The following is a 27,163-nucleotide window of genomic DNA, read 5'->3' on the forward strand; positions in this document are numbered from 1 at the left end:
AATTACTAAGGCAGGGTATATTAAATAGTGAAGAATATAAAGCAATACAAAATATTCTAGCAGTATGAATAAAAAAATTGTGTATATAAAAATGATCATCATTAAAAATAAGAGATATATTAAGAAGCATGTATTGGAGGAAGTGGACTTTTCGATACTCTAAGAGAGATGTATAGACGACCAGTAGCATCAAATGTAACTAAAGTATCATCAGCTATGGTTAAAAAGCTTGCAGCTACTGATTTAGGAAAAAGTGCATTAACTGCTGCTAAATCAGCAGGAAAAGAACTATCATTATCAGTAATAGAAGCTGCTAAAAATACTGCAATAGAAAAAGGAAAAAAATTAATTGATAAAGTATCTAAATCAAATCTTAATAAAAAATGTGAAGAGCTGTTATCAAACTTGATTAGATCTGGAACACAAAGTAATGAAGCAAATCTTAGTAACTTAGCATATGGATCTTCAATAAAACCAAAGAAATCAATTCGAAGTGAAAATGCTATTAGAAATAAAGAATTAGTTAAAAAAGGGAATGGGTTCAGATTATTTTTAAAAATTCATTATCAGATAAAAAAAAATTTTCATTTTATATGAAAAATGACAACTTCTGAAGTATTTAATTATGATGAGCCAATGAAAAATGTAGGAATTGAAAGATGTCAATATTATGCCTATAATCCGATAATTGGTACAAATCTAAATAGCGGAGACATAAGAATTACAATTGATCAAACTGATTTATATACACTACCATCTAAAGCTTATATTTTAGTTGAAGGGACACTTCTTAAAAATGATGGTACAGCTTATGCTAATACAGATGTAATATCTTTAATAAATAATGGTATCATGTATCTATTCGATAGGATATCATATAAATTATCATCTTCAGATGTAGAGACAATTGATAATCCAGGTGTAGCTACAACAATGCTTGGATTGTTGCAATATTCTAACAACTTTCAAGTTTCAAAGGGATTAAATCAATTATGGTATAAAGGTTTCTCAACAACAGCATCGCTAACAGATAACGTTGGATTTGCAATTAGGCAAGGAGTAATAATACAAAAACCAACTACAAAGGGAGCATTTTCATTTCGTATACCTTTAAACCACATTTTTGGTTTCTGCAATGATTATGACAAATCTGTTTTTGGATTTATACAAACATTAACTCTTACTAGAGGAAGTGACAATAATGCCATATTTAGAGCTAATAATGTAGTTGCTGGTAAAGTTGTTCTTGATAAAGTAGCATTATACATTCCACAGTTAGATCCATCATTTGAACAAGAATCTAAACTTCTTAGTATGATATCATCAAAAGTAACTATCCAATCAGCTTACAGAGAGCGTTGTCTTAATAGTATGGCAGCACCACAAACTACATCATTTAATTGGCAGCTTAGTCCAAAGGCATCTTCTGAAAGACCTAGATATGTCATTGTTGGATTTCAAACAAATAAGTTGTTAAATCAAACAACAAATCCTTCATTATTCAATCATTGCGACTTGCAAAATATGCAAGTTGTTGTTAGTAATAAAAATTATCCTGAACTTAACTATAATCTATCATTTCCAAATATGAAATATTCATTAGCTTATGGTACTGCATCTGTCTTTAGTGAAAAATTTTATGGAACTAGTGACAAATGGAAACATTCTATATACTGAATATAGAGATTTATTTCCAATTATGGTTTTTGATGTTAGTAATCAAAGAGAAAGATTAGATTCATCAATAGTAAATATATCAATTAATGCAACATTTAATACTGCAGTACCAGCAAATACTATGGCATATGCTCTAGTAATATCAGATAAATTATTAAACTTTCAATCAGATGGAAACAGGCTTACTCAAATTCATTAATTTTATATAAAAATGAATTAAAAAATTTTTTTCTTTATATAATAAAAACGTAAATAAAAATTGAGAGAAAATAATATAACAAAAACATCAGACAATTATGTAACATTATTAATGCTAGCTATAGATAATAATTTGGTAGATAAAGATAAAATAATGTCAAAAGTAGTAGAATCAACTGATGAAAAAAGGCCTGTTGGTCGTCCTGGAATTCATGAAGTAAAAGGAGAAAATGTAGATAAAAGACCTGTTGGTCGTCCATGAATACATGAGATAAAAGAAAAGAAAAAAGAAATAGATCCAAAATATGAAAAATTAAGATCAATTAAGAAAAAGCCAGTCACTATTAAATTAACAAACGTAGATACAGGGGAAGAAATAGTATACAAATCATTATATAGAGGTATGAAAGAAACTAAACATGGATATGAATATTTTGAATCGCGTGATGGAAAGGTTGATAATGGATATAAGATTGAAGTATTCAATTCTGAAAAGTTAAAAAAAATGTAAAAAAATTCTACATTGTAAAAATATTTTTTTTTAATTAAATAAAAAAAATATTTTATATATAAAAATAATGGCATTTATAACAATTGAATCATTTGATATTAAAAATTTATTTGTAAAAGATATATTCAAAGCTGATAAGCCAGTTCTATATCAAAAATTACAACTTGCATATAAATATCCAACAGGTGCTGGTCCTGTTCTCATTAAAACATTACCTTCTTTTTCCTATGGTGTGTGTGAAAATAGAGATTTTAAAAATGATAAACTTAATGGTTATTCAATGTCATTTGTATGTGCTAAAGAACAATCTAAGGAACAAGAAAAGTTTATTGCAATGATTGAATCTATTGAAAAATTTTGTAGAGATCAAATTGAAGTATATAAAAATAAGATAAAAAAATCTAAGGTTAATCTCGCTAATTTAAAAATTTTAAGATATAATGCAGATAAACCTTCAATAATATATGGAAAGTTATTTTCAAGCAATAAAGATTTAGAAATAACTACAGTTTTCCGTCGTAGAAAAAACTAAAAGTGAAGTAAATCCTTTAGATCAATGCAAAGTAAATCCGAAGGATACTGTAAAATCATTTGTTACAGCTTCACCTTATGATTATATCAAACAAAGATGTGAGGCTATTGGATGCTTAAAGATTGAAGGTATTTTTATTGGTTCAATGATAGAGTCAATACAAGTTAAACTTCAAGAAGTAGTTATTGTTAAAAAGATTTCTAATTTTACTAGTATAATGAACGATTTAGATTTAGGAAGTGAATCAGATGATGAGTTGTAAAATATTTAAAAATCTAAGGATTTAAAAAATATATAAAAATGGGAGATAAAGCTATGGAATTTTATAGAATGTATAAGCCTACGTCATGCAGTTTGTGTTGGAAAAGAGAAGAAATAAATAATAATTTAAAAGATTTAAAAAAATCTTGCTATATAAAAAATGGAAAACATAATTCTTATGGATCCGAAAGACCTACTTCGCATGGGTCTGAAAGACCTACTTGACAAACCGATTCCATACAAATCATCAGAAATATTAACTCCTGAACCTTTTGTATATAGAATAACAACTGTTCAAAATGAGAGACAACTTGAAAAACTGCAAACAGTAGAATATTACTGTAGAGTTAGAGGATGGGGGTGTGTATGATATTTAATATGAAACTTATCATATGAAATATTTTAACAAGAAAAGAAATTTTGAAAAATGGTATATAGATAAATTTTTTATAATAAAAAATATCTTTCATATATAAAATGGAAAACGATATGAATAGCAAAAATGTAAAAGAATTAAAAAAAATCGCTAAAGAGCGAAAAATTAAATATTATAATAATATGCGAAAAGATGATCTTGTTAATGCATTATCTCAAATATCAGTTCCTGCTCCACGTCCTGTAAGACCAGTTCCTGCTCCACGTCTTGTAAGACCAGTTCCTGCTCCACGTCCTGTAAGACCAGTTTCTGCTCCACGTCCTGTAAGACCAGTTCCTGCTCCACGTCCTAAAAGACCAGTTCCTGCTCCACGTCCTGTAAGATCAGTTCCTGCTCCACGTCCTGTTAGTCAAGGATCTATCCTTGACAAACCAATTCCATCATCTGTTTCATCAATTGTTTTAACACCTGGATTATTTTCAAGGTTTGTAACTTCTGTAAACGATGTTGTTGTAAACAGTTATGACAATACTCTCAATTGGATAGATCCATACGTTCCAAATGTGCTGAAGAAAAAAGTGAGTGATACAATAGAAGGAGTCAAAAAAAGAATAGAATCTCTTAAATCGATTGTATTCAACAAGACGCAAAATAAGATTGAGTTTAAATTATCACAATCAGCAGTTAAAAAAGTGACAAAACAATTTAAAGTTAAAGGTGTAGATGGATATGATGCAGAATCTTTCATTAAAGATGCTAAGAAAAATGCAATTCAAATACAAAATAAAAATAGAGGATCAAAAGTGAATATAGTTATCACTTGTGAAATGGAGAAGACGCGTATTACAACAGGAGAAACTATAACTGCAGTTGTCCCATTTACAACTAAGAGTTTAAGAGTATTAGAATTTACAAATTTAGATGAGTTTTATGAAGAAGCAAAGTCTAAAACTTTAGAAAACTTATCATCATTTTAACAGCTAGGATCAAATTGGAGATTTGTTTCTATTATAAAGATGGATTTAAATATGATAGAGTATAATCCTCTTAAAGCAAAATCATATATTCCGCCAGATAAATATTTAGAAACTAAAAAATCCATTATTAATATGAAAAATGAAAATAACGAATGCTTTAAATGGTGTATTGCAAGATGATTAAACCCAACAGATGAGAATCCTCATAGAGTAGATAAAGATCTTAAAAATAAAGCTGAAAAAATAAATTGGGATAAAATAGAATTTCCAGTTTTATTAGATAAAATTACACAATTTGATTAAAAATAATAAAGATATCAGTGTTAATGGGTATGGATTTGAAAAGTCAGTTTACTCTTTACGCATTTCAAAAGATAATGATCGTCAACATTTAATAGATTTATTATTAATCTCAAATAGTGAAATCAATCATTACTGCTTAATAAAAAGTTTGAGCAAGTTACTTTCTTCACAAACATCCAAGAAAAAGTGTACTATTCACTATTGTAGAAATTGTTTACTTGGATTCAACTCTGAAGAATCATTATCTAAGCATAAATTGTATTGTAATACACATGATTCAGTTAGAATTGAATTTCCTAATCGAGGTTCAACAATGCAGTTTGTTCATCATAATAGGTCGATGAGAGTACCATTTGTTGTGTATGCAGACTTTGAAAGTTTTATTAAACCCATTAATACTTGTACACCAAATCCGAATGAATCTTATACTAAACAGTATCAAAAGCATACACCTAGTTCGTTCTGCTACTATATTAAATGTTTCGACGAAAGTTATTATCAAGGTAAATTAGAAACATTTACAGCAAATAGTGAAGAAGATGATGTTGCGCAAATATTTGTTGACAGATTAGAAGAAGATATTAAAAATATTTGTAATAGGATCAACTTTAAAAAGGACATGATATATACTCATGAAAATAAGAAAGACTTTAATGAAGCGACTGAATGTCACATTTGTGGAGAACATTTAGGAGAATACAAAGTACGTGACCACTGTCACATTACTGGAAAATATAGAGGTGCTGCACATAATAGTTGTAATTTAAAATATAAAATTCCAAAATTCTTTCCAGTACTATTTCACAATTTATCAGGTTATGATAGTCACTTATTTATAAAAAAATTATCAGGAGGGAAATTGAGTTGCATACCAAACAATGAAGAAAAGTATATTAGCTTTTCTAGAGAAATTAAAGTCGATGAGTATATTAAAGAAGGTAAGAAATTTGAAGTTAAACGTGAACTTCGTTTTTAGATAGTTATAGATTTATGCCATTTAGCTTAGATGCATTATCAAAAAATTTAACAGAAGATCAATGTAAAAATATCATAAAGTTGTATTCTAGGAAACAATTAGATTTGTTACTCAGAAAAGGTGTATATCCCTATGATTGGGTAGACTCTGTTGATAAATTTAATGAAACCCAATTACCACCAAAAGAGTTATTCTGATGATGATGATGATAAGTGATGATGATAACTCACATGCACAAACTGTATGGAATGAGTTTCATTGCAAAACATTTAGAGATTATCATGACTTGAACAACGTTTCAGATGTGCTTTTACTAGCTGACGTCTTTGAAAATTTTAGAGATATTTGTATGAGTTGTTATAAATTAGATCCTGCTTGGTATTATACATCACTAATATTAGCTTGGGATGCAGCATTGAAGAAAACAAAAGTAAAATTAGAACTGTTGAGCGATTACGATATGATCCTAATGATAAAGAAAGGAATGAGAGGTGGAATCAGTATGATATCCAATAGGTTAGGAACATCTAATAATAAGTACATGGGTGATGAGTATGACAAAAGCAAAGAATCAACATTCATACAACATTTGGACGCTAATAATTTATATGGATGGGCAATGAGTAAACCACTTCCAACACATGGTTTTAAATGGATGGACGAAAATGAAATAGAAAACTGGAAATCAATTCCGTGTTACTAGAAGTAGATTTAGATTACCCTGAACATCTACATGATGATCATAATGACTACCCACTTGCTCCTGAAAAGGTGAAATCGTATAAAGTCGATAAATTAATTCCAAATTTAAATCATAAGAAAAGTTATGTGATACATTATGAAAATCTAAAATTGTATGAACGATTAGGATTAGTTATTACAAAGATTCATAGAGAAGTCATGTTTGAAAAAAGCTCTTGGTTAAGCGAATACATTGAACTAAATACTAATCTTAGAACTAAAGCAACGAATGATTCTGAAAAAGACTTTTTCAAACTGATGAACAACTCATTATTTGGAAAGACAATGGAGAACATTGAGAATAGAGTCGATGTTAGATTAATAACTAACAGAGATGAAGCTGTTAAATTAGCATCAAGACCAAACTACGAAAGTAGAACAATATTTGATGAAAGTTTAATAGCTATAAATATGAAAAGAACAAAATTAATGTACAACAGACCAATTTACTTAGGAATGTGCATTTTAGAATTAAGCAAAACTCTGTATGAATTCCATTACGATTACATAAACAAGCAAAACTATGTATGAATTCCATTACGATTAACAATAAACAAGCAAAACTATGCATGAATTCCATTACAATTACATAAAGAATAAATATGCTGATCGAGCGAAATTATTATTCGCAGATACAGATTCATTAGCATATGAAATAAAAACAGAAAATTTTTATGCTGATATTTCTGAAGATGTTGAAAGTAAATTTGATACAAGTGAGTTCGATCCAAAGCACCTAACAATTAGTAATGTATGATTTAAAGTTGGTCTTAATAAGAAAGTATTAGGAATGTTCAAAGATGAAGCAGGAGGAGCACAAATTGAAGAATTTGTAGGACTCAGATCTAAATTATATTCCTACAAAGTCCATGGAAAAGAAAACAAAAAATGTAAAAGAATAAAGAAAAATATTGTTAAAAAGTATATAACACATGAAGATTATAAACATTGTTTATTAAATAAAGTAGATCAAGTTAGGAAAATGAGTGTAATAAGATCCCATTCACATGAAGTATATACTGTAGAAATAAATAAAATTGCATTAAGACGATAGGCATTAAAGTAACACCACCTCCCTTTACCTAAAGTCATACTAAACAAGATACAAAAAATGACAAAAAACAATATTACAAATACTACGGTGAAGAATGTATTAATAATGTTGATATTTCAATCTATTTCATACAAAATACTGATAAATATGATCCATTTTTAGACTTGTATAATATTATAGAAGTGTACATATAAATTTACAAAAAAAAATTTTTTTTTTAAATGATATAAATAACTTTATATCAATTAAACTGGACGCATTAGTAAATATAAAATAGTTCGTAAAGAATATGAAGAAGAAATAGAAGAGCCAGATGAAGAGTCAGTTGAAGAGTCAGATGAAGAGTCAGATGAAGAGTCAGATGAAGAGTTAGATGAAGAGATTGAAGAGACTGATAATACTAATGTAATTATGAATATTGTAATTAACTCTAAGAAACTAAAGAATCTAACAATTAATCATTAATATATGTAATAAAAAGTTTATTATATAAAATGGACAAGTTTATTAATGTTGAAGGATTAGTCTTACCAAATGAACCTCTAACTAATTTTCAATTGATAGAAGCCGCAAAAAAACCAAACATAAAAAGTTTTAGAGGTGTATTTGTTAGAGATTACCAAATAGAACAATAAAAAAAGAATGTGGAATATTAAATACAGGATATTCAAGTACTAATGGATTTCATTGGATTTGTTGGTATAAAGACGATAAAGTAAAGTACACTTTTGACTCTTATAGCCAACCTCCACCATCTGAACTTGTTAAATACTTACGCTATCCTGTTTATTATAATAGTGAAAGAGTTCAATTTGGAAATACTTCTTATTGCGGCCACTTGTGTCTTTACTTTTTAAAGAAATCAGATCAAGGATACGATTTTCAGGATATTATTGAAAACTTATTGAATGCAAAAATATAAAAGAATCAAAGATTTTTCATGAATCTGAAAGATTTTTTAAATCTTTCATATCAAAATGCCTGTCGATATATTCGGAAGAACTTCAAACTCAAATACACAATCAATAGTAAACGGATAAACAATGTCTCAAGCTAATAACACATTTATTAGAAGAGATGGACTAAATAATATGACTGATAAACTTGATATGAATGGTAATACAATAGAAAATGTGCCAGCTCCTATACATCCAAATGATGTTGCTACAAAAGATTATGTTGACCATATAGTACCTACTTCTCACATTTTAAAAATAGTACCAGATTCAAGTTTAAAATGTCTTGGATCGAAAAATCAATCACTTCCACCAATTATATCATTTAATAACAATAACAGTGGTATCCTAAGAAAACTATGGCTAGCATTATATAAATCTATTACTACTGGACCACCTGTTGCAGGTAACGTATTTCTTAAAATATAAGCAGATGGCGAACTTCGCATAGGAAATTTAGCTTATACTACAACTAATACTGGAATGGATACTAATGGTCTAGCCTGTGATTTTTTGTGTTCTCCACTTGGGGGCCGATTTTATGCTAACTCTTTGCAAGGATGTAATATGCATACTCCTACTCAATTTGGAGGATATTTTACATTTGATATGCCATTTAAACAAACTTTAAAAATTGAACTTTATAACCCAACGGAGTTGTTCTTAACTGTTGGATACAACCTTTTTTTGCTAGAAATTCATCATTACCACCTTACATTGCAGATCTTACTTTACGATCTGATGTATTTAGATACACTAACACATCTTATGGTAGTGAATATATATTGATAGATACTGCAGGAAAGGGTAATGGGGTTTATTTAAAATATATTAGAATGCATATTATTGGTATATCTGGAAATTGGTGGGAATCAAGAGTACGAATATACGATAGTAGCGCTCCTCCTAAACATGCTAACAATACTATAACACCTTGGACTCCATACAACTATGGTAATTATTCATTATCTAGTGGATATGTAGATGCAAATAATCAGTCTAGTAATAGTACATGTATTTTCATGTCATCTGGATAGAAGATTTTTATCTTACATTGTGGAATAGTGCTAATCTTACTTCATTTAATAATGAAGAATCTGGATTATTAGCTCAAATAAACTCTAATGGTACTACAGCATCATCAATTGATTCAGCAACTACTATCTCATTTTACAGAAATTTTAAAGATTCTATGCCTAGTGTTGGTCAAGGAAGAAGATTGGTAGTCACATTAAACTCTGGTGATGAACAAGTTGGACAATCTGGAAGTTTTCATGTCATTGGTGTAGCTTACTATTACAGTTAAAATCGATCATAAAAGTTGTAGTCAATTTTATATCTTACAATATATATAAAATTGTGGCTGGATAAATGGTCGAAAATAAAAATGGCCCAGAATCGGCCTTTTCCTACTTTCACTAGTGAAATTGTTGTAACCATAATATATTATTATACTATAGTTGATATGGATGAAATATGATATGAGAATATGGATAGGTATATAGTTGAAAAAAATGTGCCAGGACCCGCCTTTTTCTACTACTTATGATAGTACTTGGTGAAGTTGCAAGATAAGATGCCGCTTTTTATTGAGAAAAGCTCGTTTTTTAATAAAGCTCCGCGCGGAGCTTTATTATGGTATTTCAAGAGCGAAAGTTTTTTCAAAAAATAGTATCGTTAACTTTTTAAGAGATAGGAAAGAATTATTATTATTTTTTTTTTTTATGGTTGAGATAATTACTTTTCATTAAAGTATAGTCCTTGAAGATATTTTTTTATGATTACTTTTTTTTTATTTTGAGTTTTTTCGAGTTCCATTAAGAAAAGCTCATCTTAGGAATCTGATTTACTAAGATGAGATGATTGGGTGAGTTGAAAATAAAGCAATTTTTGGTAAGATTTTTTTTTTAAATGAACTGTTCATTTATATTCTTTAAGAGGAAAGATTAGATTATGATAATCCGCAAAAAAAATATAAAGGTTATAATATTTTGGCTGCAAAAAAAACAATACACTGTTAACATGCTCAACATACGCAACTTTCCCGTATGTTTTATTGTGAATTTCACTTCTGAAGTATGTACAGTATTAAATTTATGATATATTTAGTGTTATATATTTTCAGAATATATATTTATTTTATAAAGTATATATATGTTTTGAAAGTAGAAGAAAATAGAGTTTTGTCAAGTGCTTCGTGATAAGGTCATTTTGATCTTCTTAAAGTCCTGCCCGTATAATACCATAAATCTTATTGTAAATAATATCGTACGGCAAATAAAAATAATAATTAATTTGTTTCATATTTCTTTGCGCTGCTTCCACCAAGTCTAGAAAGTTCTTTTACCAGTTGGAAAAATACAAAATAGTATCTGGAACAGGCACATCTTGTCTTTAAATATGTCTGCTCTGCCTGCAGGCTAAAAAGAGTTATTAGCTTTTGTTTGTATTAAAAATAACATTGGTTAGCTTTAAAACAATTTATTAGCTTTATTAAATAAGCTAAAATTCATTTTTAGGGAAATTCAAGCAAGTTTTACAACTTTAGAAGAGCGTTTCAATATTTAGCATAGTCAGCTAAGTATTAAAATGAAAAAGATAGCAAACACAAAGAAAAAATTAACAAAAGTTCTTGACACCTTGAAAATCTGGGACCTTATGCTGAAAATATAACCCATCAAAATCCTTTTAACCAATGATTGTGTATGTTATAAGGTTCTCATAACACCATAAATTGAAATCATAGTTTGAAATCCAACAGAGATGTTTTAGTTTGGGATATTTTGTACAGAAAGTTAAATTTGACCGTTATTTAATTATAGATAACACCTCTTACAAAATACATTTTATAAGTTTTTAATTACCAAAAAAATAATAAAAATAACTGGTCACACTAAATTTTGAATAGGTACTTATAAAGAGCCTATCTGGAGTTTCAATCGGTATTTTTGAGCCTAGAGAGTTCACTCGGCATGTCCCTATCACGTACTTATATTTTACGTTTTATTCCATACAAAAAAATACTTCATTTCCGCGCGCCAAAAATTTGTTGCTGAAATCCAACAGAGTTATTAACACTTTTCCTTGACTGATATGTGACTCAGACTCATTGAGCTTTGATTCAATTAAGTTTAAACCCACCTTCAAGAAAGAGCCACCATCATCTTTTCCAAGCTTTAGAACAGCCTTGCTTTCAAGTTCTTTTGATGATACAATTTTTTCTTCGAGGTGATAAAGATCCTGGCAATAAACCACTTAGCGATCTTTTATGCTAAAAGCACGTTTTAGCGAGCTCATGGTAAAGTAGTTTCTCAACGTCTTGCCACTGTCAGCAATTTTTTGAGTCAAAATCAATCATCACTGAAAATTCAAAGTAATTAAATTGAACTTTTTTCTGGTAAGATTCTGTCAATTGTTTGTCTGGTTTTTTCATACAGATTAAACAAATTGATTTTCTACAGTCTTCATGGGTAGGAAACGTAGGCATGATGGAAAATAAATTTTTGGCGCGCGGAAATGAAATACTTTTTTGCATGGACGAAAGCAATAAGGACGTGATAGGGATATACTGAGTAAATTCAAATAGGCTTTTTATAAGTACCTATGCAAAGTTTAGGGTGATCAATTATCCGTTTGATAATTAAAAACTTGTAAAATGTATTTTTAGGAGGTGATCTATGATTAAATAACGGTCAAATTTAACTTTTTGCACAAAATATCTAGGGTTCGGAACTTATGCGCATATCGGCGAATATATGCGCATACCACTCAAAGGTTATGCGCATAATTATGCGCATTATATGCATATGATGCGCATACAAACTTAACAGATAAATGGTATGTGAAATTAATTAATAATTGTCAAATATAGAAAATATTTTTAAATCAAACGCAGCTGACTTAAAATTAAAAGAAATAATTTTTCATTTGACTTTCTGTACATAATTTTATTAGTAAATATTTCAAATTATTTTCATAATTTTTAAACGAATTTCTATATCACAAAAGTTAACAATTTAATTTATTTTTGTATTACATTTACTCAATTATAATTTCTTCACACTCAAACTTGTTAAGAACTGCTCCTTCCTTTAAAATGTAGTCCTTTTTGTCCTTTGTATCCAACAAAACACTATTGGTATATATGAATCCGTGAATGTTAAAAAGATGAAAGGCCAACTTATAAACTTACGGGAAACTAGAATAAACTGCATTTTCCCCTGTTGTAAATTTTTTTTAATGGTTCAACAATTTTTTTTTTGAAGTCAAAAACATTATCCTCTTCAAAGAAAAAAAATCATTAAACCATTATCAAAAATTTACCACGGGGAAAATGCAGTTTTTTTAGTTTCCCAAAAGTTTACGTAGATGGACTTACGCCCTTTTAACATTGACCGACTCATATGAAAACTAATTTTTTTACGCGCTCGTTTGTCAAGCGATTTCTCAATCGTGAATGAATAAATCGAAAATTCAACCAAGTTCTTGCTGCTGTTGCTGACGAACAAATCATTTCAACAATAGATTTTGCAACTTCAAAGACTGCTGGATATTTCTGACGACCAACAATGTTCCAATAATTCTGTGCGCTTATTTTAAAAATTGTCTCTTCTTTTTCCTGTCAGTGATTTCATTTCTCCAACAAATTCAATCATTTCGATTTCAACTTTCTCAGCGATTTTCGGATTTGGTTTGGAGGCTAATTCTAAAAATGAACTGATTATATCAGTCTTATCCTCACCAAAATAAAATTCTTCTGCATACTTCGGTGTCAGCATATAGGCAATTCCTATATTTGAGGTAATAAGGAATTTAAAGGGCATCTTAACCATTTCCAGGATAATTTTCTCATTTGCGAATATCTTGTACATTTCACCAAAATAATAGAACACCAAAGCTAATGAAGCATCACCATTTTCAAGTCTTTCAATGATACTAGAAGGGTATTCGATATCTTTTACGAGTTTTACCAAACTATCCTAGAACGCCTTTGATTTAATTAGCGTTAAAACAGCGGCCGAATTTGTTTTTGGAGCAATTTCTTTCAAAGATGCATTTTCCACATGCGCAAGTTGAATCAAAACATACTTTGCCATATAAAGGTCATTTATCGAATTAAATTGGACATTGTTAGTGAGCGAGCAATCTTTGCTGCGATTCTCCTTTGATCAAACTTTGCTTTAACAATGTGATTATTTTTCACAAACTTAATGATTTTCTCAGCTTCTTTGATGTTCATTGAACTTTCAGCAGTACTCACAATGCCCTTTGAAGATTTTCATTACTGGAGCTTGTCAGTGATAATGCTTCTGTATTTTTGTGCGCCGAGAGTCTCGATTACTTCAATGATGGATACCAGCAACAGCTGCAACGTTTTGATTTATACCCAATGTGTTAATTAAAGTATAGGAAAACGGTTTTGTATTTGGTGCCTCGATACAAAAATTTACTATATGATCGCCACCAATATTTGTCCAACCATCACTGAGGAGCGTTAAATTTTTAGATGATTCGAAAATTTCTTCTAATGAAGCGGAGCGTACCTGACAGCGTTTTCGCGCACGGTATTGATGATGCATACGATGGATTTAGTGCTTTGATCAAATCCTTAAAAGCTTTAGAGTCAACGAGACAAAGGGATACTCCAGTTCGGAAAAAGAAATTTGCTAGTTTTTTCTTATTAATTCGATTTCTTTCTTATAATTATTAACTTAAATAATTTTTTTAAACGCATTTTTATAATTAATAACTTAAAGTTATTAATTGTGCGTTAATTAAAGAGATTTAATAGTGGAGTTAAAAGTTGTTAACTTTTAATTCCACTATTAAAACTGATGATTTTTTTGTTTCAAAAGTACGATAATTAAAAACTTCATAAAAACTAGAATTAAAATTCGTTTTTTTGTCTGTCTGTGTAATCAAATCAATTTAACGGTTTTTAATAATTTAAAATTGAAAAAAAAAGTTATGTGCATAATTATGCGAATATATGCGCACAATTTATCGTTGAATATCTGCACATACAAGTTGTTCCGAACTCTAAAAATATTCAAAATAAAATCTCTGTTGGATTTCAAACTACGATTTCAATTTTTGATATTATGAGAACCTTAAAACATACACAATCTTTGCTTAAAAGGATTTTGATGGGATATTTTTTCAGCATTTTCAGAATTAGGTCCTAGGTTTTCAGGGTGCGTCTTAAATACATACATATTGTTGGTGACTTGCCTCTAAAGATTGCTAAAAAAAAAAAAAAAAAAAAGAATGACATTAAAAATAAAAAAAACTTAACATATAATATATAAATGCCATTTTATTAGTAATATAAAATAATAAAACAAATATTTTTATTATAATATTATAATAAATTGCTCTTAAGTTATTAAACTTTGTTTAAGTTATGGAACTCAAAGTTATAAAAAACGATATTTAAGAAATCGTTACTATATCTCTTCCTTACTCATGAAATCACTCACTTGTTTCATAAATCTTTCTAAAATAAATACCCAAAGTATTTTCAAATTTATCTAAAAGAGAAAAATTTTTAACTATAAAAAACTCTATAAAACCAATAATGTAACATATAACATAACAGAAATGATGTTATATTCTAAATTTCCTCATGTTGCAAAGTACCATATACTTAAGACTCCTCTAAATATTATCATATCAGAGTAGAATGAAAACGACATAAAATTGTAAAACACTTTCACAAATAAATAATATATTATTTGATAGCATGCTAATAGGAAATTCCGGTTAGTTATTTTCTGCGAATAATATTGAAATCAAAAAAGTAATGGAAGTTTGTTTTTAATATACAGTATTTTAAGATATTACTCATTTTTATGTATATTGTTGATTGTATAAAAATATTTTTACTTATTTTTATGTATATTGTTGATTGTATGAAAATATTTTTACTTATTTTTATGTATATTGATGATTGTATGAAAATATTTTTACTTATTTTTATGTATATTGTTGATTATATGAAAATATTTTTATTTATTTTTATGTATATTGTTGATTGTATGAAAATATTTTTACTTATTTTTATGTATATTGTTGATTATATGAAAATATTTTTATTTATTTTTATGTATATTGTTGATTGTATGAAAATATTTTTACTTATTTTTATGTATATTGTTGATTGTATGAAAATATTTTTTTGACGGTCGTCTGTATCTAAACAATGTTAATAAAAATTTAAAAAAGGATTACTGACCCATTCTACGGTCGTCTGTATCTAAACAATGTTAATAAAAATTTAAAAAAGGATTACTGACCCATTCTACGGTCGTTTGTATCTAAACAATGTTAATAGCGATTAAATTTTTTCAAGACATGCATTTTGAATATTTTTATAGTCAATGTTTGTTTTTGAAGACGTGTATTTTGACTGCTAATATCTTCATAAAATTTTTATAAAATCTAAAGAGTATCTAATTAATAAAGTTACTAATTATATCTAATTATTAATTATATATTATTAACTAATTACTAATTATATATTAAATATACTTTCTTTTAAAACCTTTTAAGTTGTTAAAAAAGTATAACTAGTATTGTTATTATTATCCAATATATTAATAATATAATTATTTAGAGTAATATAAAGAAATACTAATTTTAATGTATATCACTTATGAATTACAAATTATAACACATAAGTTTAACTTATTTGGGCACCCGAAAGTTTTCCTTAAAATACAGAGGTTTTAAAAAAGTAGCAAATGTTACCCAGGCCACTTGGTAATATGAGCACTTTAAATTGGTTCATAAAAATAACAATAATTTAGTAAAAAATCAACAACCTGACCATTAGAACTAATATTTGGAATATGATTCGCTATAAACAAAACTTATCATTAAAAAGAATATTATCGCAAAAAAAAAAATTCGTTATTTTATCAATTTTATTAACTCAAACCTTCAAACAATAAAAAGTCAAATTTTTTGAATTTAAATTACAGAAAAATATTTAGTGTTGTTAAAATATTAAAATTGTTTATTATGTTTTGCTTTTATTCAAAAAGCAATTAAAATTATTTAAGGGCTTTAAATTAGATAATTTCAAATAAAAACACTGGGTAGTTTAAGCGCCACAGATTTATTCATGCGTGATAATATTATTTTAACAACGAAAAAACTTTAACAGCGTTTTAATTAGATGATAGCCTCTAATTACTGCATATAATTTTACGCTAATTGTACTGATTCCTATTATCACCACATAGTTCAAAAAATATAAAGCAACTTTAACTTCACTGCTTACATCTAAAAAATCTTTAAGTATGCTCATATTATATATATGTATATATATTATATATATATATATATGTATATATATGTATATATATATATATATATATGTATATATATATATATATATATATATATATATATATATATATATATATATATATATATATACATACATATATATATATATATATATATATATATAAATATATATATATATATATACATATATATATATATATATATATATATATATATATATATATATATATATATATATATAAACAGTGCTCGAAGTGAGGTAGGATGCGGTGGGATGTGATATATATTATATATAAATATATATATATATTATATAATATATATGTGTATTTATATTATTTATATACATATATATATATGTATACATATATATATATATATATATATATATATATATATATATATATATATATATATATATTTATATATATATATATATATATATATATATATATATAAATATATATATATATATATATATACATATATATATATATATATATATATATATAATATATATATATATATATATATATATATATATATAAACAGTGCTCGAAGTGAGGTAGGATGCGGTGGGATGTGATATATATTATATATAAATATATATATATATATTATATAATATATATGTGTATTTATATTATTTATATACATATATATATGTACTCCATGTTTTACACTTTATTGTGCGGCTTTTCTTCTAATTCGACTCACGAATCTAATGACCATACTCTTTTTGCTATTCCAGTTAAACAGGTTAACCGATTTTTAGATATACGCATAAATCTGGGAAAATTTTTGAGATTTTTAAATCATATTTTTCTAACTGCAGTATTAAATTATTCCTCAATGATCAAAACTTTTCTTCATTTTCAGTAACTTTTGGGTCTCAAGGTTCTATCTTTGATCCTGTATTGTTTCTTATCTACATAAATGGTTCTTATATTGTGCATATAGTTTTTCAAGTTTAATTAAAAAGTTTATTGCTTTGAATAACGTTAGGGCTAGGATCTTTTTCGGACAATTTTTTGTTGTTGCTTACTTTCTATTTATATCAAAATTCTTTTAAACATTTGCTAGCATTGTAGCACTAAATAAAAATTTTTGCAAATTTTAACAAAAGTGTGATGAAAATATATTTTATTTTTCTAGTTAATTACGTATTTTTATATCTGAATTTCTGGAAACTATTGTCAATAAATAAATAGTTGTTTTGGTGTAATGAGTAATTATGCTGGTGTAGTTTGTAGTCAAGGTTTGGGCGAAGGAGGGAGGGGGCTATGGGGTGAGACACCCAATGATTTCGAAGTTGTCAAATTTGACCCTTTTAGACAAGTCAGTTGGCAAATGTAGACCTTTTAGGCCAATCAGTCGGCAAGTTTCAAAAAAAAAAGGGACCTTTTTTCTCTTTTATTTTGTCAGTAAAAGTTTGAATGGCTCCCACGTGACATTTACTTGCACTGGCTCTATAAGTAGTTGTATTGGTTATGTGAGTAATAACTTTATGAAGTCTTTTGTCACTTATTTACATTTCTTGATTGTAAACTAACTTGGTTTTGCTCAATTCATATATATTCAACATCTCTTAGTTGAGATATCTAAAAATAAGTAAGAGATATCTAAAAATTATGTTTATTGTGTATGAGTTTTTTTTATAATTTTCTTTTTTTAATTTTGATAGAATCTAACCACTAGAGATTAATTAAGACAAAAAATGATAAAACTAGAATGTCTTTTTCGACAATATTGTTTACTCTAAAGTTGCTCAATTTGTAAATGAATTAATTTAACACTCTTTTCTTGACAAAAAGCCTTCTTTTTTCGATCGCTTAGAACAAGCAGTACATTTTGAAGTTAGTCTCTCTTGAACAGGTTAGAGCTTGCAGTGGCTAGTGAACTTGAACTCTAAAAAAACTTAGTTATTTACTGCTAACAGCTATGGCAATATTTTCGGCGTTCCTATGCTAATTAAAAGCAATCCTCTCACTAAGTACTCTTCTTTACGTTTTTTTGGACTATCATTAACTAATGACTTCTCATGGAAACCATATATACAATCTATTGCAAATTATCATCTGCTAAAGTTGCTTCTCGTTATCGTGCTCGCCATGATCTTATTCTTAATATCTATCTCTACTTTTACAAATCTCTTATTTATCCCTGCATGAAATATTATTTGCATATTTGGGCTGGTTCTTCTTATGACGCTAATTTTTTCTAGACAAGGTCCAAAAACCCATTGTAAACGTGGTTAGACCTGTTTTAACTGCCAAGCTTCCTGGAAAAATTTTAAGATTCAGCAGGGATTGATAGCCGGGGCTAGATAAAAGTTTATAGTACTTTATATATTATAAATTAATACTTGCATTTACTATTTATTAAATACTGGCATATATTTATATATTTTTAAACTCTTATTTACTTCCAAAAACGTTGCAAACAACCACTATTAAGTTATGAGTTACTTTATAAATATAGAATAGGGTTGAAAAGCTAGGAAATGGTTAACTAAGACATAAAAATGTATACAAAAGGAAAACATGAAGATGGCTAAGAGTTAAAAGTACAGATTAGAAAAAAAAGTTGTATCGAACAACGCTTGTTAGAAAAGATTAAATTGATTTAGGTATCCACATGTAGAGAGGTAGCAGTTTCAGGGATAAATGTTAAAATTAGGAGTAAGTAAACTTGAAGAGAGTACCTTACATATTGTATGAATGTGCTTTAGTTAAAGAAAAGAAATGCTCTAGATTGTTTATATTAGAGAAACAGCATAAATAAGGGAGGTTAAAGGCTGATGGTGTTAATGATGATAATCATGATGATTGTGATAATGATGATCATGATCATGATGATCATGATGATCATGATGATCATGATAGGAATATTGATAATGATGATCATGTTGATCATAATGGTGTTTATATATGCATATGTATACAAATATAATACGAGTTATGTATAAAAAAAATACTTTAAGATGTATAAATGTTTATACAGCCCCGGTTGCAAACCAGGCCCTAGCTGTACTTTATCAAACCCGGCTGTGGCTCCATCAAATTTCAACCGCGTCGCTTTCAACTTCCAGAATTGAAAGATTGCATCTCTTTCTCTTTTCTACAAATACTTCCACGGTTGCTGCTCAAAGTTGCTATCTTCTCTAGTTTCATCCACAAAAACTCATCATCGCTTGACTTTCAGTAAAGTTTTTCATTTATTCATCTTTTTTTCCCCACTTCAATACTCTCAAACTCTCGCTCATCTTCATGTTTTCCTAACTCATTAAATCTTCAACTTGCTAAGTCTTTTGCTAACCTTTAATTAGCTCCTTTGTTTCTCTTCCTTCTTTGTTTTCTAGTAGCTCTTAACTAAATAGTGGTTGCTAGCAGCCTTGTTGTGAGTGAATTAAATTTAAAAAAATAATAACTTGATACAGTTGCGGACTTTGATGTTAATATTACAAGAAGGAATATTTTTGGTAGTAAATTTCGCTTAAAATAATATAGAATATTTTTTTAAAAAACTTTTTAACTTAAGATAGTTAAAAAATAAAATATTGTAACAATCTTTTGAGTATTAGTAATAACGGAAGTTATATGCGGTAACTAATACCTAGATAATATCTCAGGCAAAACAGTGTAGCGGCGCTTTTCCCCGAAATACATATTTTATTTTGGAAATTAACATAAATGTATCGCGTTCATCCTACTATTACAAATTCAAAACAAAATGTTGACATGTTAAGTCAAATTTGCTTAAATAAATTCCTCAAATTAATTTCTTCTTTAAAATAAGTTTAAACAAATATTTAGCAGAAAAATAGAAGTTGACAATTGAACCAGCGGTGGAGTTTATTTCATTAAAAAATTTTCTTTAAAAACCGACGTATTAAAGTAGCGTTTTTTTTAATAATGCAAAATGATTGGATGTTGTTTAACTTTACAACGTCATTGGAAGGATTATTTTGTTTCAAGAGAAGAAATTCTTGTTAAATTTTTGACTAAACAGGATATGTATGTTATGATGTATCTATGATCGACTGGAAAAATGAACGACATTTTTATTTGGTTTTTTTCAATAGTTTTTTTAGTAAATGTATTTTGCGAAACCAGTAGTTTAGATGATAGAACTACTTACACACAAGCAATATTAGATTTTTATAAAAGCGAAAAAAAACTTAGTCTCTATGGAAAATATGGGAACGATAGTCCAAAGTTACCGCGGAGTGGGCAATTGTTCTATTTAAAAGATCAATCATGGTGTTCTTCGTTTGAAAAAATAAATAATATTGGTAACTTAAAAGTTATTTTAATCCCCTATGGAAATTGTTCATTCCAAACAAAAATTGAAGTTGCTCTAACCTACAATGCTACAGCTGTAATCTTTATTAATAATAAAAATGATGAACCATTTTATGAAGACAATAATGAAAAAATTGTTTCAGTAATTATAAGCAAAGAAAATGGAAAAAAATTGACTGAAGTATATTATAAATATGAGGAAAAGATAGATTGTAATATTAATCCTGGGACTCATTATGTAGATAAACGATGGAAAGTTAGTAAAACTTCAGTACTTTTTGTGCTAGTTTCTTTTATATTATTAATGTGCATATCACTTGCATGGTTGGTGTTTTATTATGTTCAAAGATTTCGTCACATTTATCATAGTGATAGAAAAGAGGTAAAGTTATATAGAGGTGTTGATCCTAATTATATTTTTATCTAGTTTATGTAATTCAGGTATATGTGTAACAATTTTCAAATTGTCTGAATATTGCATTGTTTTGCATCGTTAGAAATAATTTTAAGTTGTTAATACAATGAAAAAATATCATATAAGTTTGGTAATTGTTCAAGAAGTTGTGGTCATTCAAGTAATAAATTTGATCACGTGAACTTAAAGAGAAAACTGTGACCAACTCAAATTTTTTTGTTTAACATGCCGCAGTTTTGTGATGTTGCCTAATTGTTTATTTTCAATTAAGTCAATAAAATAGAAATGGTGCATCACTTCGTGAGAAAAACAAGCATAGAAAATAGATATATATATTTAAAAAAGTAGTTTAACATATATTTGGTACTTCTTCACTTTCATAACAGAAATGTCCTGGAAGTGTATTAGTCTTTAATACTGATGAAATAAATAAAAATGTTTGTAACTACAAAAAAACTGACTATAATAAACTTAGTTTTATCTATTTTCAAAATGAAATCTAATTAATAAATAATTCTAAAAAAGGACATAGCAAAATATATTTTTACATCACAGATGCCAAACACGCTTTAAAAAAAGCAGTCACAAATCATAAAAGTCAGTTAAGCACACACCATGCTTTTTAAAAAAATTATTTTTTGCATGGTATTATTATTATAGTTATAGTTCTGATTATAAAGTATTGTTTTTAATTATTCAATTAAGCAGCAGAAAATAAATTTATTTTTTAGCTTCTCCTGCTCATTATTTGTAAAGAAATTTTTGAATGTTTACAGAAAGCAAAGTAGATAAAATTCAAAGTATTTATTGTTATTATTTTTTTAAATTCTTTTCTTTTTTTTTTATCATTTACTTGTTAATGTTTTATATTTTATTATTAACATTTATTTTATATTATTTATTTTTTACATTATATTTGGTGATAATACATATTAACGTATAAAATTTTATTTAATAAATTTTAAAGTTAATTATCAAATATAGGCTATTATATTAGCTGTAATCCTTAAATTGTTATTATAAGATGTGTGATAGGAAAGGCCAATATATTTGCTAATAGAAAATTTTTATTAAAATTTTTTAGCACCAAGTTTATTTATGAAGATCCATTGTAATCAAATCTTTATATAAGTAAAATTGTTATAGAAGTTTGCTAATATCATTCATCCATAGATTCTCAATGTTTTGTGTATAAGTTTTGTTAAAATTAAGTTAAAATTACATTCATACAGGAATACTGGGTTTTTGAGAGATTCTGTATTTCAATCAGGAACTTTTGCAAATACTGATTCCACAAAATAATAGACATCATTGGGTATTCCACCCAAATACCTGAAAATAGTGGCATAATTGCTCATGATAATATATCAATGAAAGAAGTTAGATTTGCTTGTTTTAGCAATAATTGATATATATTTGTTATTAATACCTCATAGAGTTGATATTTTGAGGTCTTTTTTGAGATATCTTAGAAAAAGTATGCGATACTTTAATATTTAATGTTTAGCTTTCATTGCAGTTCATATTCTACTTTAATCTTTATTAATTAGACTTAATTTCATACAACAAAACCAGTTATAAAAATAACTGGTTTTGTTGTATGAAATTTTCAAACAGGATAAGTTCATGATATTTTTGTGTGTTTTAATTATTTTTATAGAAATGAATTCATTATGTACCTAAATTATAAAACATTTCTTTCATTTTTTGTGTATGTCTGTGTATACTGCACATCTTGTTTTCTTCATAACTCTATAGTAAACTTGTAAAATTATTAGAGAAACATTACTAACTACTTTGAAATAACACAGAACAGAAGGTTTACTAGCGGAAGAAAATTAAGAAAGTAAAAAAGTCTGAAATTTTTAAACTTTAAAACAACTAATTCGTCAGTTCAAATAACTTAAAACCGAAACCAATATAATACATAACGAAAAATTTTATAAATTGAAAATTATATAAACATAAACTATTTTTCATATTTCACAATTTATTATTCATCTATTTGTGTGAACATAAGCAATTTTAATGTTGAAGTTAACTATAGTATTTTTGAGTGTCACTCAGCAACTACTATGTGTTGAAGGAAATTATTAAATATTGTTATTAACTTATGATTACATTGCTAAAGACACTTTTAAAAGTTCTGGCTGCAATGTAGAAAACTGCAATTTATGATTTCCAACACCGCTAGTGATCCAGAAACTGAAATTTCTTGGAATCAAATGTTTAAAAAGAGTTTTTGCACTTTGTAAGACCTCAAACACAACTAATTTGTTTTTATTTTGTTAACAACTAGTACCAATGCTGCTGAGTCATTTTATTTCTTCATCTAATCACAGCGTACTATTAATTTTTTTTTTTTTAATTGCCTTATTTTATGTTAACCACAAAGTTTATTTAAGTAAAAAAGTTTAATGATTTTATGCTAATTCTCAGGTTATGTAAAAAATTTCACAAAATATTAAACTTTTAGGAGGCTTAATAAAACTGTCATAAAAAATGTAGTAATATTTATCATTTTGGTGGTCTAGTTTTTAAAGAAGTCTTATTTTTATAAAAATATAGAATAAAAGTTTGTGACTTTCTGACTTTTTATTGTATATATTGATCAATATATACCATAAAAGATTATAAATACTATACAAGGTTGGATGATACAGGTTTGTTTTTACCACTGATTATTGATCTTGTTTTAAAGAATACCTCACATTTAATTTTTATTAATAATGTTATATGACATAAGAATAAGGTTGATGTTTATTATGGCATAAGAAATTTTTTAATTGTTTCTTAAAAACTATCAAAATCTAAAAACTTTTTAGCTATATTCTTAATAATGTTAAAAGACATTGTTATTCTTAAACTGTTGTAAGGGGCTTTTCATCTTCTTAATTTTTTAAAACTGAATATAGCCAGTCTGTCAGCCATGTCCTTATTGGCGCTGTCTATTTTATCATTGTTATTAATTAATCTTACTATTGAGGTTGTTGCTATCAATATACAGTCATCAAGGTTATTGGCAGTATGAGTTGTTTGTCCTTTAAAATAGTTTTTTTGTTTTTAATCTTTTTGATATTAAAATGATACTTGAAATGATTTTTGTAATCACTGGGCATATATCAAAATGATAACCATTGATTAGATATGTTATGATTAGATAAGTTATGCTTATTGCTTAAATAAACTTGTCTTTTGAATTGTTTTTTGCATGAATGAATAGTAAAATTATTTTAGTAAAAAATTTTAGACATTTTTCTAGCAAAAACATCAACATTTATAATTACTTGATCTTCTTGACTTTACTTATAGGTTTTTGCTTATACCTCCTTAGCTCTCGAAATTAGGAAAAATGAATTTGGCAATATTTTGCCGACCTTAATCTGTTAGAGGTCGGCATTGCCAAATACTGACCTTAATTCCAAGGGCTGCCTCCTTTTGGGTGACCTAGTCATAGAATTCATGGAATTTCATTTGGTCATGGAAAAAGTCATGGAATTCTTAAATTTTATAGAAAGAAATAGAAATTTCAAGGAACTTTTTAAAATGATCTTTATTTTTTTTCTGCTAGTAATATTTTTAAGATATTTGTAAAAGTACTAGTATGTCTAGTCTAAGACCTTTTTGAAAAAGATATTATTGCAGTGTAAGTTATAGATTATCATTTTATTGCAATCAGTCAGCTTACCCTTTTCAGAAGATAGTTCAAATTTTAGTATTTATTAAAATCAGTTAAATAATTAAAAAAAATACGCTTTAATTTTTTTAAAATTTGTATCAATCAATCAATTATGGTCAGGTCACCCTATACTGGTAACTTTTAATCTAATACAAACTGCTTCATAGAGGTCAGTTAAGACTCCTTAGATTAGAAAAATTACCAGATATAGTTACATCTTTCTAAAGATGTTGTTAGGGGTTGTTAAATTTTCAGATGATATTGGACAGATGTTATAAGAGTAAAAAAAAAATACAGATGATCTTAGCAAAAGTGTACAGATGATCTTGGACTACTCCACTGATGTTGTTAGACAGATCTAGTAATCTTTTACCAGGGCATGTATCATTGGTTTTGCTATGTTCATACTTTGTGGATTCCCCCAAAGAAAAAAATCATTCCCTTAAAGGATGCCCTCAAAGAAAAAAAATCAGGTATTGTTACCCTAAATGAAAAAATTAAATGTTTTAGCATTTAAGCAGAAGAATCTGATTCCATGGAATTGTTGGTTAAAGCCAATGCTTTAGGCAAAAAGTAAAAAAAAAGTAAACCCTTATTGAACAACTGGGTAATGCTATTATAAAATCAGAAACAGATTTAAAAGACACTTAAGTTAGTTTAAGTTTTAAGTCATTTCATATCTTGGAGGAAGTTTCATTTTTACTACAGTAAGTTGACTTTTTTGCACATATTTTTGTTCAAAATTTTTAACTGCATCTTGTTAACCACCAATAAAAAGTTTATATAATTTTATTTTTATTTTTGCACAAAGTTTTTTATTATTCATAAAACTGAAATGTTTAGAGTTAAGTAATGGTAGCCATTACATTCTATATAAAATAAAATATAATAGCTACCATAACTTTTCTTAATTTCTTTATAATAATGATTAATAAAGATTATGTTTCTGATTTTTGTCTCTGTTGGAGCTTTTGGTTTGCATTTTTGAGGCTACATAATAAACCTTTTGTTATGATTTTGGGTTGATTAGTAGGAATTAGGCAATTGTATTGCTTATTGCTTAGGATGCTATATATAGAATGACATAGGATGACTATTTTTTTTTTTGATAAATTTTCTCCCACTTGCTAAGATTTACGAGTTTTTAGAAAATTATTTAGTTATGGATGTAATGGCGATTGTATTTATTATATTTATTTTAAAATTACCAAAAAGTAGTACCATGCATATTACTAATTTTTAACCATGCATTACTTTGGTACTACTATTTACTAAAAAGTTTTAAAAGAAAATTATAAAAAGTCTTTTTTTTTTGAAAAAATTAATGTTTTTCATACTCCCATTATAACTGTGTAAACACATATTTAATTGGTTTGTATAAAAAAGAAAACTCATACTAAACTTAATGGGCTAAACAGGAAGGTCTGGTAGAGGGTTGGTTGCACTAAAGAAAAAACTCAATTATATTTTTTTTATAAATACTCAATATATACAAGTGCTATATGAATGAAAAAAACAAAAAACTATATATATTTAAATTAAAACAATTATTACATTATATGCATAAGCTTAATACAAACATGAGATAAATTAACTATATATAAAACTAAATTTTAAAATTTTAACATACACACTACACATGCAGTTTCTAATGCGTGTAAAGGTGGAATATTGGTATGTGATAATAATAAATATAAACAATTAAATTTAGTTAGGTTGAAATAATGCAAGAGACTATTTGCTAGATAACAATGCCATGACTACGTAATGCAGAGTACTACTACACAAAAAATTCCACACACCGTAAATAGCATCATCACTACCTTCTTGAATAAGTTCCACTTTTTTTTGTAATTATTTTTCAATTATTCTTATTAATTTTTCATAATG

At 27.1% G+C, this 27,163-nt stretch overlaps 2 protein-coding genes and 1 long non-coding RNA gene across 5 annotated transcripts in view; 2 read left to right on the forward strand and 1 right to left on the reverse strand.

The window, feature by feature from the left end:
• The first annotated feature begins 600 nt into the window (after nucleotides 1–600).
• On the forward strand, nucleotides 601–1,677 carry LOC136087972 (uncharacterized). The gene has a single exon (XM_065811608.1). It carries the CDS (start codon nucleotides 601–603, stop codon nucleotides 1,675–1,677), a length of 1,077 nt encoding a protein of 358 aa, XP_065667680.1.
• Nucleotides 1,678–12,462: 10,785 nt separating this feature from the next.
• LOC136089156 (uncharacterized) lies at nucleotides 12,463–15,155 on the reverse strand. The gene is made up of 2 exons (XR_010642813.1): nucleotides 15,042–15,155; nucleotides 12,463–14,805 (listed from the first exon to the last, which is right to left on the reverse strand). It is a non-coding gene; the product is annotated as an uncharacterized LOC136089156 (long non-coding RNA).
• Nucleotides 15,156–20,811: 5,656 nt separating this feature from the next.
• LOC100212091 (RING finger protein 150) overlaps nucleotides 20,812–27,163 on the forward strand; it is a 38,724-nt gene continuing 32,372 nt past the window's right edge. Inside the window, exon 1 of one of the 3 annotated variants that reach the window (XM_065812328.1) lies at nucleotides 20,812–21,561. In XM_065812328.1, coding sequence (XP_065668400.1) covers nucleotides 20,926–21,561 — 636 coding nt within the window. In that variant the 5' untranslated portion in view covers nucleotides 20,812–20,925. The remainder of the gene's footprint in view (nucleotides 21,562–27,163) is intronic. The other 2 variants (XM_065812327.1, XM_065812329.1) reach the window with 2 other exon arrangements.

The sequence above is a fragment of the Hydra vulgaris genome, chromosome 12 (assembly GCF_038396675.1).
Source record: "Hydra vulgaris chromosome 12, alternate assembly HydraT2T_AEP".
NCBI lineage: Eukaryota > Metazoa > Cnidaria > Hydrozoa > Anthoathecata > Hydridae > Hydra > Hydra vulgaris.